General features: G+C 44.8%; 1 protein-coding gene across 1 annotated transcript; it reads right to left on the bottom strand.

The window, feature by feature from the left end:
- Positions 1–647: 647 nt before the first annotated feature.
- Positions 648–2,447, bottom strand: LOC136200620 (probable E3 ubiquitin-protein ligase ARI8). The gene has a single exon (XM_065991030.1). It carries the CDS (start codon positions 2,288–2,290, stop codon positions 785–787), a length of 1,506 nt encoding a protein of 501 aa, XP_065847102.1. The 5' UTR covers positions 2,291–2,447; the 3' UTR covers positions 648–784.
- Positions 2,448–18,643: the final 16,196 nt, after the last annotated feature.

Here is an 18,643-nt window from a genome sequence, read left to right on the forward strand (position 1 = left end):
AATTTAGTTTTTTAGTCTAAGAATAGAAGTTGTTGTTGCACGAACTAAGAAAGAACAAAGTTACCAAACATAGAGAATATAGGATGAGTTGTGGATAAGGTCGAGCTCTTTTAAGACGTTAGTGACACTGCTTGAAGAAGTGCAAGCAGACTAGTAATCAATCACTTCCTCCTGAATAAAACAGTCGAGTCAATAAGCTCTAGGTACAATTCTAATTTGGACAAACCAGAATTGTTCAAAGGAATAACTACACTCAATTTCAATTCACTGCTCAATTTCGGAAAAAGAAATTAAACTGAGAAGAAAACATAGATCCTGCCATTGAAAAGTTAATATACACGCAATCATAATTGATGAGAAGGTGGAGAGAAAAATTGGGGAGATTGGTTCTACTTATGAACTCGTTCAAAAAATCTGATAAGAAATCACTACACCAATTCGGGCGTTTGTGATGATCAAGCATCATGTGGATCTCAATCGGCAATGCGTTTGTGATGATCAAGCATCATGTAAGTCCTCATTTTTTCACAAAAGTGGATATCCCTCAACGATACACATCTAATATGTGATGACCCTTTTTATAAATAACACTTACTTACAAGTGCTTATGTGGATGCATTCCACTTGACCCAATGAAACATAAAAAAGAGCTTTAAACGAGGACTTTAAACCTTAAAGCTTTCCAATTAATTAAAACTTCATAATCGGGCCTAACCCGAACAATAATTCAAGCATAAATAAGAAAAACATAACAATAGAAACAAGACATTAATGAACACATAATTTAACATGAACAATCACCTACTTCAAGGCCATTCTGCAATCCCTTAACCAGATTTCCAAAGAAATTTCTGGTGACACGAGTTAAATTACCCAACTGAGAATAGTACTTATTGAACTCATCTAATTCTGCTGGATTCTCAGCAATGAATGGTTGAAGTTCTTGTTCTGCATATTCATGGAGTCTCCCCAAAGCAGATTCAGCTTGTCCTTGTAAATACTCGAACAGATTCTTCCTCGCCTTTTCGCTCTCCGGTAAGTAATAACCGTAAACATAACTCCATCTCAACACCCTTCTGCATTCAATGATCTGCAGCCATGCCTCTTCTATTCCTCTCAGAGTTTGTTTCTTATAATTATTAATAAGTATCGAACTATGAACAGTTTTGAACTTATATAAATCGGCTCTAGCTATACGTCTAGACCTATGATTACCATTCCATCTTTCATAATAATGTGCATACCTTTGGAGCATAGATTGAGCTAACTTCCTTATCTTATTGCCTTCCTGAGCTTGCCCGGATTGAAACGAATTGCAAGCGGAGCTACAATGTTTTCTCCAATCACCGAGACATAACCAGCAGAACTCATAATTACATGGCTTCTTGCAAGTCATGTGATCACAGCCATGGTTTTTCTCAATTGGAGATTTGCACTTTGGACATGGTTTTGTATAAGCATGTATCCAGCTCACGTTCTCGGATTCGTTGGTGTTCTTCTTCTCCCATTCTAAAACTGTTGCACAATCAACTGGACTGTGTGATTCCTCTTGACAATTCCAGCAAAATTCGAATGAACAATCGCACACAACATCCCAATTCTTCAAACAGATTTCGGTGAACTCTACTGCATTTTTACATCCAGGAGCAGGACACCATTTCCGCATCCTGCTTTCTTCTACATAAGATCGAAGAAGAAACCTCTCGTATTTTGATTTGTGTTCATCGGGCAATTCTTTCAATGAATTGATCAAGTCCCGATCAACAACAACTCTACATTTCGGTTCTGGACAACGCAGCAACAAGCAACCAATTCCATCATCGATACTAACTCGTAACCAATTCGAGTAGCACATTTTACAAAAACTATGACCACAACCGGCGGAAACACAATTTCCATGTCCCAGGCGAGTAAAACAGATATTACAGGTAATGAATCCTTTTTGTTTTTTATTTTCTTCATTCAGCACCAATCCAACAGAACTGCAGACTTCATCTACATTAGCGAACCATGAATCCATAACTTCACTCACAGTCCACTTATAAGAGCAAAGAAGAATCGTTGCTGCCTTTCTAGGTATAGAAAGAACGCTTGAAATTTCTGTAATATCGTCGTTTTGCCGTTGTTTGATTTCTTCTTCCTTCAATACGGTGTAGAATTTCTCCGACTGCAAATCAACAGTGTCAGGGAGGTAGTCTTCGTCATCGCTGCAATTCGGATCATAGCCGCAATCGTCGTTGGCGTCGCTGTCATCGTAGGAATAGTAATCGTTATCGCCGTTGGAAGCCATGACTGAATTGGGTAAAATTGAAAGCAATGTTAGGGTTTTATAGAAACAGAGAAAGTTTAAGTTCCTTGGCTACTACGAATTTGTTTTAATTTTGGATACTACTTCCAAGATTTCCCAACATGAATAGGATTCAATAAAATCTTGCCTGATGCTAATAGATATCACAATTTAAACTTTTATTAAATGTTATGAATCCTCGTTTATTAAAATTTATATTTCCAAATCCAAGGCTTTATTAACACTTTCAAACTCCTTCTCAAACAGAGTAACAGAAATAAAAATTGATTTTCTATTAATTTTTCATGGATTTAAACCGCCAATTAATTTATTTATCTATATAACTGAAAACAATACGTACAAAATAGCAATAATGCAAGTTTAACGTTTACAAAATAGTACCAATTTAGACATCGATAACGTAACGTGGCAAATCCATTCATTTCTCTTATAAAAAATGCAAACACCTTGAAGGGGCACTTTTCCATACACTTGTACCTAATTCTTATTTTGCAACTTAAACATGTCACGTTCCGTTATCCAAACCTAGATTAGTACTATTTTGTAAATATTAAACCTACATTAGTGTTATTTTGTATATGAAATCTAAATTGATACTCCCAAAAAAAAATTACGCCTATTTTAATACATTATCCCTAAATAGAAATTAGACATCAATTGTGTCAGGGCGATAGTCTTCGGCTTCCCTGCAATGCGGATCATCGTTGCGGTTTGTCACTATCGTCGTAGGAATAGTAGTGCTTGCCTTTGGAAGCCAAGGATGAATTGTAAAGACAGTTCCATGATTTAAAACTTTACAAACTGAGGTTTACAGTTAAAGGATTTTATAAGTTAATTTTTCGATCAAACAATATGTGTAGTTTAATTAGTTTGCAAACTCAAACCTTATATTATATGTTAGGTAATTAGGGAATGCGGAACAATGATCTGGATCCTCGTCGGGAGGGTCTGGCTTCTTCGGGGGTCGTCTCTGCGCGGGGAACGGTCCCTGCGGATGCTCCGACGATCAAGACAGTTAGTAGTTCGAGAGTGTATTCTAATCAAATGAGAGTGAGGTAGAAAATAGTTACCCGATCCCCTTTCCTTCCTTCATTGGTATATTTATAGTGAATTGTCTTGGGCCTGTGGGCCTTCCGTTACCCTGGCCCTTTCGCTGGTCGGGCTCCGTTGGGCCTCTTAGGCCTAAGTGATATTCCGAATCAAGTAGTCCCCCCCGGGTAGATTAGCCGAGTATTGCATGTGAGGAGACGAGAATTTCAGCGGATCATGCTCTTCTCAACGAGTGGTTGACAGCTGTATAAAAGGTGCCCGATTTCCTCATAGAGACCCTTCATATCGCTGCATGCGCTTTTGGGTTTTAGCGCGCAATTGATTGCCCCTTCATTAAATGCTCCTGCACGCGCCGTAAAAAGACATTGAATGTCGTGCGTTGCCGGCGCCTCCATTTTTTGTTTGATATAAAATGCGGGGGGAGGCTCCATTTCTGTCTTATTTCGTCAAATTTTCTTCTCCTTGTGCGATTTGACCATCTCCTTTTCCCTGTGGAGCCGCTGTTTTCTGTCGATCTTTCCGTCGGTGTTCTGTCGTTTGCTCGCGCTTGCTGGGTACCGGGCATATTGATTGACGGCGTTCTGGTGAAGATTCTCTACGACACTTGTCGTAACCGTTGCGAGGTCAGTCGTACCTCTTATTTCTCCTGTCTTTAGTTCTTTTGTTTAGTTTTTTCTGGGGAGGGGGAGTATGTCAGAGGGTTCTTCACGGGGAGCCCTAAGAAGACTGCCGCTAGTGACACCGGGTGATTTTACACTTCACGATGCTTCACGAACGCGGATCGTAAAACGAAAAAGGCGGGCGAAGACGGGAGAGGAGAGTGTTGCTGCTGCGAGAAAGAAAAAGAAAATCGTAGAGCGTGCGCCGCCTAATGTCGAGCGGCCGGTAGGAGGAGTTGCTGCCGGCGTTCTTGAGGTAGCGGTTGTAGTACCGGAGGGTTTGATTACCGAAGAGCGTCCCCTGGCCTCGATTTACGAGGAAATGCGCCAGAGGGTATGGACGCATTCCGCGGGGGTCACTAGTGTTGATGGTAGGCGGTTTGAGGGAGTAGAGCGACCAAAAAGACCGGAATCTTTTTCGGTGGACGACGCGCACAGTATCATTGTCTCCGCGGATTTAGCTGCTATCTCCGTGGTGTATCGACTTGGGAAGCCATATGAGCTAGTTGTGCTTGGAGAAGAAATCCGTGCTCATCATGCGGGTGGTGCGAACGAGCTCGTGGTTTACGAGGAGCAGTTGGAATCGGGGATGCGGTTGCCCCTGCTTCCCTTTTTATGGAGGTTTTAAAGGAGTATGACCTGTGCCCTGGTCAGATCCATCCGAATGGATGGAGGATGATGGTGGCATTCTACTCGTTATGTCGATCAGCTGGATACCGGGCAACTGGGTTGGTATTTCGTGAGTTCTTTCGGCCAAACAAGGGACCCCGATCACAACATGTGACCTTCTCGCATCAAAAGTTCAAGGTGATTGGCGGGTTGAAGGACAAGGTTCATAAATATAGGCATCGTTACTTCTTGGTGCGAAAGCTGGACGGCGACTTCCCTTTTCGAGTAGTGTGGAATGAGGAGCCCATGGATTCCAGTCGTTGGCTGAAACCGCGAGAAAAGTTGCCTTTTGAGGAGCAGCTCATGAAACATTTAAAGGGGCTTCCGACAGATAAAGATTGTAAGCAAGATGTGGATGAGCTTGTGCGTCACTTTCTGGCCGCCGGGTACTATATCTGGAACCAATGGCGAATGGCTCAGCTATCCGGCTGGACGGCAACAGACTTTGAGAAGTGGAAACGTGGGTACAACTTCAAAGCCGGAGAGTTAGCGAAACTAGAGGCGATCTCCGTGAACGTCGCTGTTGTAGGTGAGGGGTCGGGGTTGTAGGTTTCGTTTATTTTGTCCTGTGTGTTGTTGTTACTATATATTTTATGCGTGGTTTAAATTTTCCGCTCTTTCTTGCTTTGTAGGTCCAGGAGATCCCCGTGTCAGCATGGATTTCGATCTGAATGAGTTCGGTGCCGGCCTCCACACTGCGGAGGAAGCATTTGTTGTTGCCTCCGGATCCCTGGCGTCATTTTCTTCGCTTGAAGATGCGAACCAAGTGGTTCAGAGCATGGGGGGCGTGCTGGCGACGCATGAGGACATTGACGCTACTGATGACATACCGCAAGGGATGCCCGTGGTAGAGAAAGAGGCAAAGGAAACTGCGGAGGTGATGGCTATCGAAGAGGAAAAGGTCGAGAATCAGATTCAGGGGCCCCTTACCCGAAAACGTAAGAAAGATAAGGGTAAGGCCGTTGCTGGGATGAAAGGCGAAAAGATACATGCTGGTGATGATACCGTTGGGGAAAACGACGGCTCTAAACGAGCGTGTACCGATGGTGGGTCCGAGCTTAGAGCGGGGATGATGGATCGGGTAGGCGATCACCCGGAGATGATGAAAAGAATGGATGTCAAGATTGCTAAGTTCCGGGAATACGTTATGGGCTTGTCGGTTCATTCCGATATGACGACGTTTGACCTTGCGCGGGCGATGGCTCGCGTTGCTAAGGTGCTCGGAGAAGTTGCCCGAATGGACGGTGTGACCAAGATGAATCTTGGTGTGGAGACTCTATCGGCGCTTGGTGTGGTAAGCTCTCTTGACCTTCTCGCTTAGGTTTGTTTCTAACAATTGTATCCTAAGTTGTGCAATTTTTATGCAGGCCATTCAAAATACTAACACTGTCTTTGACATGTGTGTGAATGATGAGAATCTGTTTCGTGATATGGAGCAAGGTCTGCGGAATGCGGTGAAAGAGCTAGAAACAGCGACTGGGAAGCTAGCTACCACTGGAGAGTTGTTGGAACGTCGTGAGGGCGAGATTGCCATGCTGACCGAGCAGCTAAAAGTGGAGACGGGAGGCCGAGTGGAGCTGGCAAAGAAATTGGAACATAATGCGGAGGAGCTTCGCTCTTACAAAGTTAAGCTCAAGTTTGCCACCCTATGGACCCGCCGAGTGAAGGAGAAGTTTGACGAGAGAGCCAAGCAAGCCGACGCGCTGTCCGATGAGAACGAGAGACTTGAGCGAGAGCTAGAGGTGGCTCGGAAAGAGGCTAGCGAGTTGCGTGCCCTTGCGAGCCAGCGCGAGGAGAAGCTGATCAAAATGGATCGAATGATGCTCATTGCTGCTGCTCACTCAGTCGTGTATGAGGTTCCTCCAGAGGTCATATTCTCTCCGAATGTGTATGATAAGGCGGCCCAGGCGAAAGCCATAGAGTTCTACGGTCGTTTCAAGAAGAAATAAATGTAACTGAAGATATCATGTGTTTTTGTTTTCTGATTTCAAAGATGTAATAATTTGGCTGTACGGTTGGTATCTTTTGGGATCTTTTGGCAGTTTTCTTTGATCATCATTTTGCACTTTGATTTGATTTGAGTCTTCATGATGTGTTTGTCATGTCTTGTCCATTCTTGCTATAAATAGGAGTCGGTTTTTGTTTATGTTTCTCGTTCATATGGCGTTCTTGCTTCGAGTGCTCGTATTCTTAGTCGTTTGTTTACTCTTGTTTTCGTGTGATGTCGCTTCGGGATGTTGTGGATTCCGCTAAGGTGCTTGAGGTGCAGAATGCCATTTCGACGATGCCTCATCCTTATGTGTACTGCCCCCTGAGGGATGATCATGAGCTGGATAGGAAAGTGCGATATGCTTCCCTTGTGTGGATGAACCGGGGTTTTTCGCGGAGAAGCCGAAACGGGTAGAGTGAGAGTTCCGCGCCTTATACTGGATCTGCGACGGATTCGTGCGATGTAGTTGTCAGCACCTTGTCTTCTACTGAGAAGAAAGTTTGGTTTCAGGACGGGATTGGGTTTCTGAATCCCGATGAGTCGGTGGTGCCCATGACGAATCCGCATCCTGCCTGGGTAAGGAGGCTTCTTACCGACGAGCTCGATAGAGTTATGAATCTTCCTCCTGAGATGGAAGGCCGTCGTTCTGGACGCCATGCTTCACCGAGTCGACCTCATGGGGCGACCTTTGTCGACCTGTTGAAGCCTCGTAGTGTGGTTTTTCTTGAATTTTCTAGACAGGGGTTTCTGGGGCCTATCCCAGCTGATCCGACGCATCGAGTGACGCATGTCGGGAAAGCATGCCTGTATCATAGGCAAAATGGGCATAATACCGATGAATGTGTCAACTGGCGGGCAGTGCACCAGGCTTTAATGGATGCTGAGGCCATTCCTAATCCTGATAGTGCTAACGGAATGTTGTAAGAGATTGGATTTATCTTGTGTCGAGCGTCTGTGCTCTAGTGTTTGTATTAAGGACCTTCTGCTTAAGCCTCCCAACTTTATGTGGTTTATTATGCCTAATGAAAATTTGCAATTTCGGATTTCCTTTGTTAGTACCCCCAACAAAATCGATCCTGTTTGATATTTGATCGCCCATTGCCTCCTCATGGGCACGCAGTTAAAGTGCTCAAAATTTGCCCGACGCTGTGTGAGCGAGGATCGCGTTTGACGCCGCCATTGGTTGGTTTATTGGTTAGGTGCTTCTTTGAGAAGCTTAGGAAAACCGTTTTGGGTCAATTCGTGCGAGGACCGTATTAAGTAGCTCGCTGGTTAGTTAATCGGTACCGATATGGGGTTGTTGGCATGATTTAAGAGGCGTTTCGTGATGAACGATAAGCCTGGAGAATAACGTTTTGAGCTATTCAGTGCGAGGACCGTATAGGGTAGCTCACTTCTTGTTTGATCGGTAACAACATGGGGTTGTTTATGTGATTTAACGGGCGTTTCGAGATGATCGAGAAGCCTTGAGAATAACGTTTTGAGTTATTCTGTGCGAGGACTGTGTCGGGTAGCTCGCTTCTTGTTTAATTGGTAACAACATGGGGTTGTTTACTCGATTTAACGGGCGTTTCGAGATGATCGAGAATCCTGGAGAATAACGTTTTGAGTTATTCTGTGCGAGGACCGTGTCGGGTAGCTCGCTTCTTGTTTAATTGGTAACAACATGGGGTTGTTTACTCGATTTAACGGGCGTTTCGAGATGATCGAGAAGCCTGGAGAATAACGTTTTGAGTTATTCAGTGCGAGGACTGTGTCGGGTAGCTCGCTTCTTGTTTAATTGGTAACAACATGGGGTTGTTTACTCGATTTAACGGGCGTTTCGAGATGATCGAGAAGCCTGGAGAATAACATTTTGAGTTATTCAGTGCGAGGACCGTGTCGGGTAGCTCGCTTCTTGTTTAATCGGTAACAACATGGGGTTGTTTATGCGATTTAACGGGCATTTCGAGATGATCGAGAAGCCTGAAGAATAACGTTTTGAGTTATTCAGTGCGAGGACCGTATAGGGTAGCTCGCTTCTTGTTTGATCGGTAACAATATGGGGTTGTTTGTGCGATTTAATGGGCGTTTCGAGATGATCTAGAAGCCTTGAGAATAACGTTTTGAGTTATTCTGTGCGAGGACCGTGTCGGGTAGCTCGCTTCTTATTTAATTGGTAACAACATGGGGTTGTTTGTAAAAAACAAATTCTTATTCATGATTCACTTTACAGGAGCCTATTGATAATACTTCTTCAATGTTTGGATGTTCCAGCTATTGTCATAGACCAAACCATCTAAAGAGGCGATTTTGTAGGCTTCGTTATGGAGGACAGTGTCGATCTTGTACGGCCCCTCCCATGATTGTCCGAGCTTGCCGTGAGCTAGCGGGGACTGGGCAGCAGTGACGTCTCGGAGCACAAGATCTCCGACTTGAAAAGTGCGGGGACGAACCCGCCTATCGTGGTAACGTGCTATACTCTGCTTATGGGCCGTGATGTACAATAAAGCATTAAGGCGCTCTTCCTCTAACCGCTCACTTGCTTTCGCAAGCTCCGCATTGTTGTCGGCCTCCTCGAAGGTGGTCTGCCGATGAGAGCGAAGGATGACCTCAGATGGTGCCATTGCTTCTGCCCCATAGGTGAGGAAAAAAGGAGTGCGCCCTATGCCGGAGTGGGGGGTTGTGCGGTATGACCATAATATTGCTGTGATATGGTCAGGCCATGCTCGACCCTGGTCGGATAGACGCGTTTTAATTCCTCGCAGGATTGTTCGGTTGCTTACTTCAGTGAGGCCGTTGCTCTGAGGGTGTGCCACCGAGGTGTATCGCCCTTTGATGCCCCACTCTGCGCAAAATTTGTGGAATTGACTGCAGTCGAACTGCCTCCCGTTATCGGTGATGAAAAAGTGAAGGACTCCGAATCGGTATATGACTGTTTGTTTGAGGAAACCGATTACGTTGTCAGCGGTTATCTTGGCGATTGCTTCAGCCTCGATCCATTTGGTAAAGTGATCGACTGCGACCACTATAAAGCGCTTCTGTGCTAAAGCCATCAGAAACGAGCTGAGCAGGTCAATGCCCCATACTGCAAATGGCCAAGGTGTGATAATGCCTTTGAGTGGAGCCGCCGGTGCGTGATGAGTATTGGTGTGTAGTTGACACGCCTGACAACTACGAACCAGACGCATCGCATCGGAATCCATGGTCTGCCAATAAAGCCCCTGGAGCCAGGCTTTCTTCGCAATCATCCGAGCGCCCTGATGCGAGCTATAGACGCCCTGATGTATCTCCTTTAGACAGTGATCCCCTTCCTCTTCGGATATACAGTGCAACCAAGGGTGTGTGGCGGACTTCCGATAGAGTAAGCCATCATGCATCGCATATCGCCAGGAACGCCGAACCACGAGGGATGCCTGCGTCCAGTCTTCCGGCAGTGTTCCATCTTGAAGATACCTGATTATCGGACTTCTCCACCCGCTTGCTGCTGCGTCCGCCGCGTCGATCTGTAGTGAGCACTCTGTATGAATGGCCGGGGCCACAGCAGTCTCGATAAGGGTATGCGGATCACTGGACTGCTCGCCTGCTGCGAGAGCGACAATGGCATCCGCCTCTTTGTTCTCCTCACGTGGGACAAGCATAAGGTCAAAGGTTACTCCTTTGTCTTCGAGATCCTTCAACAAGGATTTTGCGAGGGCCAAGTATTGACACATCGTTGGGTCCTTCGCCTTATGAGTGCCGCTGACGTGGCTAACGATGAGTTTAGAGTCCGAATATACCGTTAGATGTCCGTTTATAATTGTTTTGGATAACCGAAGAGCTGCGATCAGGGCCTCGTACTCTGCTTGATTGTTCGTGGTCGGGAAGTCGAGACGGATGGCATACCGTATTCGGAGATTATTAGGTCCCTGAATCGCAATGCCTGCGCCTGCCCGTCCTGGGCCGCAGGATCCGTCCACACTCATGGTCCATATGTCGCCGTTGCAAATTCTTATCGGCGTGGGGCTGCTGGTTGATGACCCGGTAAACTCCACTATGAAATCGGACAGCACTTGGGCTTTGATCGCTGTGCGAGATTCAAAACGTATATCAAACTGGGATAGCCGGACCGACCAGTTGGTGATCTGACCGGAGACTTCTGGTTTCTGGACTGCCTTTTTGAGAGGGTAATTGGTCCTGACCATGATCGTATGCGCTTGGAAATATGGTCGAAGGCGCTCGGATGCCTGTGTGATGGCGAACAGAGCTTTCTCAACCTCGGAGTATCGGATCTCAGCACCCTTCAGGACCTTGCTCAAGAAGTAAATTGGGTAGAGCTCCGGTTCCTCTTCTTGAGCTAAAATGATAGCTACCGTTTCATCAGTGATGGTGAAGTATAAAAGAATGTCCCATCCCTGCTTTGGTACTGACAGTAGGGGAGGGGTAGCGAGGAAAGTTTTGATGGCGCTGAATGCCACCTGGCAATCCGTAGACCACCTGAAAGGATGCTCCTTCTTGATTGCCCTGTAAAAAGGTAAACATCGATGTGCCGAGCATGAAATGAACCGTCCCAAGGCGATTATCCTCCCGTTGAGCCTCTGAACTCCATATAAGTTGCGCAGTGCTTCCATCGCTAAGATTGCCTCGATCTTTGCGGGATTTGGTTCGATACCTTTCTCGGACACCATGCAACCAAGGAACTTGCCGCTACGAATTCCAAAGAAACATTTCTCCGGGTTCAGCTTGAGGTTGTAATTTCTGAAAATTTTAAACACTTCCGCCAAGTCACGCGGATGGTCGCTTTCAACAGTGCTTAGGACAACCATGTCATCGATGTATACTTGTACAGTATTGCCGATGAGGTGAGCGAACATCTTATCTATCAGTCGCTGGTAGGTGGCCCCCGCGTTCTTCAACCCAAAAGGCATGACGTTGTAGCAATAAGTGCCTTCATGCGTAATGAATGAGGTTTTCTCGGCATCGGCCGGGTCTAGAGGGATCTGCTGAAAACCAGCGATGGCGTCAAACTGAGATAAGATTTTTCGACCAGCTGTCTGGTCGAGAAGCTGATCTATGTTAGGCAGCGGGTAAGAATCCTTGGGGCATGCTTTATTAACATTCGTAAAATCTACACACATGTGGTACTTTCCGCTGGCTTTCTTTACAAGTATGACGTTAGAAAGCCAATCCGGATAGTGAACCTCGCGAATAAATTTTACAGCTAGTAGCTTCTCGATCTCTTCCTTGACTGCGGCTTGTTTGTCCTTTGCTTGCACTCTCATCTTCTGCTTCAGGGGCTCCACGGAGGGGTCGATGCTCAGTTTGTGCGTTGCTTGCTCGGGTGAGACTCCCGTGATATCCTCGGTGCACCAAGCGAACACGTCTGAATGCTCTGATAGAACAGCCTTGATCTCGTCGGCCAAATGGGGCATGAGTTTGGTCCCAATTTTCACTGTCTTGGTGTCCGCGATGGCACAGTCGCTGACCGGTTCAATAGGTGTGGGATTGTATCCCCTCATGTCCATCAGACCGTCTTCCAGGTAAAGCGCTGTCCGAGGTTGAGTAGCCTCCCACTGCAATCTTTTGGCCAAGATGCGATCTCCTTGGATGGTGATTCTGTCATGCTGGACCGGCAAAGTCAAGCATAATTCGGAGATATCAACTGTGGCCTTCAGGTTAGCCAACAGAGGTCTTCCGATGATGGCATTGTAGGCCAAGGGGATATCGACCACCACCCATTCTGTAGTGTCCTCTACTTCCTTATCGCTTTCGGTAAAGACTGTTGACAGGGAGATGACTCCCTTCACTGGGACTTCGATCTCCAACAGGCCAACCAGGGGGAAAGTCCTAGCTCGGAGGGCTGTGTGAGCATTCCTCATTGCGCGGAGTGCCTTCCAGGTGAGCAAGTTCACCGAGCTGCCTGTATCCACCAGCACTCGATGCGTTTTAAAGCCGGCGATGTTGATGGTGACCACAAGTGCCTCCGAATGGCTGGTCCGGAGTGGTGGCTGCAACATCAGGGTCTGATCAACTGCTTTTCTCTTTAGGGAGCTCTCCGGAGGCGTGTAGAGTGCCGGAGCTCCCTCCCTTATGACGTGGATCTCCCTGTGGTACCTAGGTCGCTTTGGTTCATCTGCTCGGCCGGCGTCCCGCTGCTTCGGACTCTGCTCCCTCTGCCTAACTGCTTTTGGTGGCGCGCCTTGCTCAGTTATCCGCTCAACCTCTTTCTGGAGTTGGTAGCAGTTCTCCATGGAGTGCCTGGAGGATTTGTGATACTTGCAGTACTCCTTTTCTACACGGGCTTTGCCTTTATCGACCGGCGGAGCCGGGTGTGCAAATCGGCGAAGCTGGCTCTGAGCAGCATAATGCACCTCCTTCCTGCGGGATCGGTCCCCTCTGCGCTCAATGTTAGCTCGCTCGACTCGAGCTGAGAAAGGCATCGGGGCCTCCTTGCGCGCCCGGCCTTCGTCACGTGCCTCGGCGATTGGCCTGCTCCTTTCCTGTTTATGCATGTCGCCTCTGGCTTTGTCTCTTTCTGACTCTTCATACCCTGCGGGCCGGTCGCAGTCGTCATACCGGATGAAGGTTTGTGACATGGTCATGAGCTCTTCGAAGGATCACGGCATCTTTCTAAAGCACTTCTGCTTTAGGGGTTCACACGAGGTCCCTTTTGCTAAGGCATCATGAGCCACTTCGAGGTTGAGGCCTTTGACTTGAGAGGCCATATGGTGAAACTTGGAAAGAAAGTTGCGCAGTGGCTCAGTTGCTCGCTGTTTGAGCCCGTTGAGGTCCGAGCTAATCTTCCTTACCTTCGCTGCCGTGGCGAAATGGGAGAGGAAAAGGTCCTTTAGGAGATCGAATGAGTCAATTGATTCCGGAGCGAGTCCTCGATACCACTCTTGCGCACTGGAAGAGAGTGTGGTCGGAAAAACTTTGCACATGATGTCCTCGTCTTTTGAGTACAAGTTGATGGTACTCATGAAAGATGCCACGTGGTCGTTCGGGTCCTCGGTTCCCGAATACTGCGATAGCCGCGGAGCCTTCCAGTCTCATGGGAACCTCGTCTCGATGATCCTTTGTACTAGCGGTGTTTTACTGGAGGTGATGCTTCCTCCCATAACGCCCCCGAGGGCCCTCTTATCTAGAAAACGCTGGATCTTCAGCTCCACTATGTCTTTATTACTCGTGGCCGTTGTCTCGTCGTACCGCGCACCGCTCTCTCCGGCCGTGGCAGCTCTGGCGCCTCTCCCTGCGAGGACTCCGGGTCCTGAGGGCTCCCCCGGCAGCGTCCCTCTCTTTGCATTTCGGCTGCTTATTTAAAGTATTGCCAGATTTTGGCATTCTCCTTCTGCAAGCTTCTCTGTTGATCTATGATCTTCATCTGAGCCGCCGTATGAATAGCCTGTGTGGTCTGAAAACCTTGTATCGCACTGAGGAGATGTGTGGTATTGTAAGTCTCTTCTTCTTCAGGGCTCACCTCCTCCATCAGTGGTCCCAGGTTTCTAGGGGAAATTGGAATTGTCGGAACAGAACGCTCGATGTTAGTCATAGAGCTAGTTGCTCCTACTTCCGGCGCTAGCGTCGGAACAGACTCAGTTAGGGTTTGCATTTTGTTTGAAGCTCTGAGGTCACTTGTACTCCACATTCACCGCACCAAATAATTAGGGAATGCGGAACAGTGATCTGGATCCTCGTCGGGAAGGTCTGGCTTCTTCGGGGGTCGTCTCTGCGCGGGGAATGGTCCCTACGGATGCTCCGATGATCAAGACAGTTAGTAGTTCGAGAGTGTATTCTAATCAAATGAGAGTGAGGTAGAAAATAGTTACCCGATCCCCTTTCCTTCCTTCATTGGTATATTTATAGTGAATTGTCTTGGGCCTGTGGGCCTTCCGTTACCCTGGCCCTTTCGCTGGTCGGGCTCCGTTGGGCCTCTTGGGCCTAAGTGATATTCCGAATCATTAGGTAAGTTGTAAAGTCAATCTTTTCATTGCTCTAAATCGCTCATTTTTCGTAAATAATCATAATAATAATTTTTAACGAAATATTTTAGTTTGTAAATTACACAAAACACAAACTCATGTTTGTAAACTTTTAAATCACAAGATTGTCTTTGCAAATTAGTCAAATCATATGGTTTATTTTTAGACTTAATATTAGATAGATGATGTTTTAAATTGGTTTATTTTTAATTTTATTAAATTAGATCAAAAATAGTTATGAAAAATTAAGATAAGGAAAAGAAACAGTTTATAAACCATTATTTTTGTAACGTCAAAATTGGTGACGTGAAGCGTTGACCAATCAACTTTTGACTTTTATGGAGGTCAAATTGTTGACGTGGTGTGTTGATTTTGCATTGATCGATCACAATTATTGACTGTACACTTTAGTGGGAGGTCACCAAAAAGTTGTACACTTTTATGAGTAAAATTGAAGGTTGTACACCAAGGTGTGAAATAGGACAAAAATTGTACATCACATATGTAATTTATCCTTATATTTTGTTGACATGTCACTCCATTTAAATCCATACTTTATAAGTATATAGTATTAAGATGACATATCACATTTTGCTGACATGTTACAAAATCAAAGATTCTATTTTAAAAGACATTTAAACTCTTAGAATTCATTTTAAATTCTGAATGATGGTTAATAGAGAATTAAATCTTATTAATGGAATTAATGTTCATTTTTAATTCTGTAAAACGTCCTAGTGCTTTCAATGGTTTTAATTGTCATTAACATGAATTAAGTTAGTAAAATTAATTGTTTCTTAAGTGAATTAATTAGTCAACAGCGTGCCTATATAAGAGTGATATTTGTTTTTCATTCGAAACATATAGACACCGTATCTAAATGAAATAGAGAAAAATCACATGCTTTCGCTTTGAATAATGGCAATAAAAAACATCAATTCCTAATGAATGGATCACTTATATACGTTTTTATTTGTGTGTGTTGTTCATCAGTTTCCACATCTCCTATACTTATATAGTCTCTTGCATTTTAGAGTCTTCTGCATTTCAAAACTCCAATTCTTGGAGAGAGAAAAACGCCTCAAGTGATTGCTTTGCTTTTAGGAGGCTGACAACTCATTTCAGCATGTTTGGTTTCTACTTCAATGTTTAACTGCTCCATTTTTTCTTGCTATATATAAAAGATATGGGTTGACCAAATTAAAGCATATATGTATTACTATTTTATACATTAATATTAGTTTCTACATCTAATTCAGATGTGTAGCCAAACAACGGTGGTGGTGGTTGACGATTATCATAATGGGTTATATATTCTGATGACAGTATATCATATTTCATAAATGTATACCAATATCATGCAAAATGGCATCACATGGATGTTGTCATTGTCACCCTCCTTTGAGGTAAAGGGCCACATATCATCTAACAAAGCCTAAGCCTAAACAACAACGGTCCAGGTCCAACGATCAGCGACCTAGTAACATCTAAACAAGGCCCGATACCAACACGTATGGCTTTAGCCTCAATCATAAGAGAAACTTGTGGAATCCTACGAGATAAAGGATTCCTCCCAGAATTCAGACTCCTTAAGGGAATAGGAATCCTAAACTCAGATTCCTAAAGGGACGACAACCTTAACCTAATCAAACATTATAAATAGACAAGTATAAGCACAAAGTTCGGTACATTAACTGCTATCTCTAAACTAGTTCTTACCCTTCAGTATGATCCAATCATAATCTGACTTAGGCATCGAAGCAGGTTTATCGGACTTCAGCCTTGTCCAACCTCCGTTATGTTTTGTAGATTTATTACGATTTCAGATTGATCGAGCAGTTAGGACACGTAATCAAATTCAGGTAACAAAGTTATCATCGGTGCAGTGAGTGTGGAGCTTGAATCCTTCGCGATCATTTAGAATATCTAGTCATGGCTACATCCCAACGAATTTAATCAGAAGTTCATCAGAATACCGATCAAGAAGTTCGACAACAACCCCAACTAGATCCTCAATACAACTATTGACGAGGAGGTGTCCTGAAGATTTGGCCAGAATATGATCGTCATGTAAAAGGAGATGGATGATGCTAAAGCAACCCACAAATGGGAGATGGTCATCCTCCAATAGCAACTACAAAAGGCAAGGTAGGATCTCTGAAATAAGACTGTCTAGGCAGGAGAATCCACTAAAACTCAAACGACACGTTCTCGGAGCGTATCACCCACAAGGAGTTATTCTCGATTGAGGAGCCTCTTTATAGGCGCTGGCCATTCAAATTAAGGAATTTAGTGTTGGAGGAGCCATTGATGCTATGGCGGGTAACTATCAAAGTAGAGCTCTAGAACAAAGCATCATCACAACGAGGCCAATGGACTTCCAAGGCTTCATGAAAAGGGTCTGAAGCTATACATGGTGGTATGAGCATAAACCAAACCCATTATTAAAAAAAGAGTCCACATCTGGAGGTGATAAGCCTTCCTGAGACAAATATAGAAGAGATCGATGCACTAACAAGCTTTGAAAACAAAGAGATAAGCCACAATTATCCTTTAACACTCCCCGAAATGAAATGCTCTTTTGGATAGAGGATAATAAGATGTGAATCAAATACCCATCGAAGCTCAAGAATGGTCGATGTAATAGGAATTGTCACTTCCACAAGAGTGAGGGACGTAAGATGGAAGACTGTAGACAGATAATCTTAGAGCTGGAGAAAATGGCAGAGAGTGGTAAGCTCGATCGCTTCCTCAAGAAATATGGAGAGGAAAGCAAAAAAAAAAGAAAGAGAAAAAATAGGAGGGTCGAATCCCTCGGGGAGTGATCAACGTGATTGTTGGAGGCTCATAGACCAAGAGAAAGAAATAAGAAACTACCACTATATAGAGGGTAAAGGAGCAACATTCAGACTTTTACTTCGACATCCTCAAGAATAAACAAGACAAATGGCACGATGATGCACTGGTTATTAAAATGTTGATTGATGAGTACAAAGTCAGGCGAGTTTCTGTAGAAACTTGCAACTCAGTCAATATCATTACCCGCAAGGTTTTCGAAAGCCTCAATATTGAGGAAGGAAATCTAACCACTCTCATGGGTCCTCTAGTAAGGATTAGCAGCCACACAGTTCCCTGTTTGGCAGTATTCGTCTAGATGTGGAAATTGGAGATTCGGGGCCAAAATGGTGAAGCAATGCTAAGTTTCCCATGGTGGACACTGCCCTCCCTTACAATGAAAATATGGGCGGACCTTTCTTATCAAGTTCGGTAGGAGCTATGTCCATTGGGCATTTGCAGATTCCCACAGACGAAGACATGACAATTTCTCAGGGCAACCAAATGGTAGCCCATCAAACGTATATGGCATCCTAAGGATAAAGCCATATTTGAAGGATAAACAAAAAGAATATAGAGAAAGGGTCGAGCCTGTTGGATCCTTGGAAATGGGTTGGTTAGCCGAGGGTAAAGATGTTCACGTGGTTGAAGGGTTAATAGAACCCATTAAGGCAAACATTATAAGGTGCCTCTAAGATAACCTTGACTCGTTTTCATGGTGTCCTTCGGATGTCACAAGTGTTTCACCAGATGTAATGATGCACTCCCTAAACATTGATAAAATTGTAGAAGAGGTCTGTCAAAAAAGGAGGAATCATGGTCCAGAAAGACAAAAGATAATAAGTGCATAAGTCAAAAAACTGTTGGATTGCGGCCACATTAGAAGCACTCAATATCTGAAGTCACCAATGTTGTGCTGGTGAAAAAATCCAACAGAAAATGGCGATTGTGTGTAGATTTCACAGACCTGAACAAGGTGACCCCCAAGGATTCACAGTCGTTGCCATGCATAGACACCTTCATTGATTCTACGGCTAGTTATGCAATCTATTTCTTCGCATATGCGGAGCAGGGATATCACCAAATTTTTATGAATCCCTAGGACAATGAAAAGACAAACTTTATCACTCATGAAGGTACTTATTGCTATAATGTAATGCCTTTTGGTTTACAAATGCAGGGGCAACATAACAAA

The sequence above is a fragment of the Euphorbia lathyris genome, chromosome 7 (genome assembly GCF_963576675.1).
Source record: "Euphorbia lathyris chromosome 7, ddEupLath1.1, whole genome shotgun sequence".
NCBI lineage: Eukaryota > Viridiplantae > Streptophyta > Magnoliopsida > Malpighiales > Euphorbiaceae > Euphorbia > Euphorbia lathyris.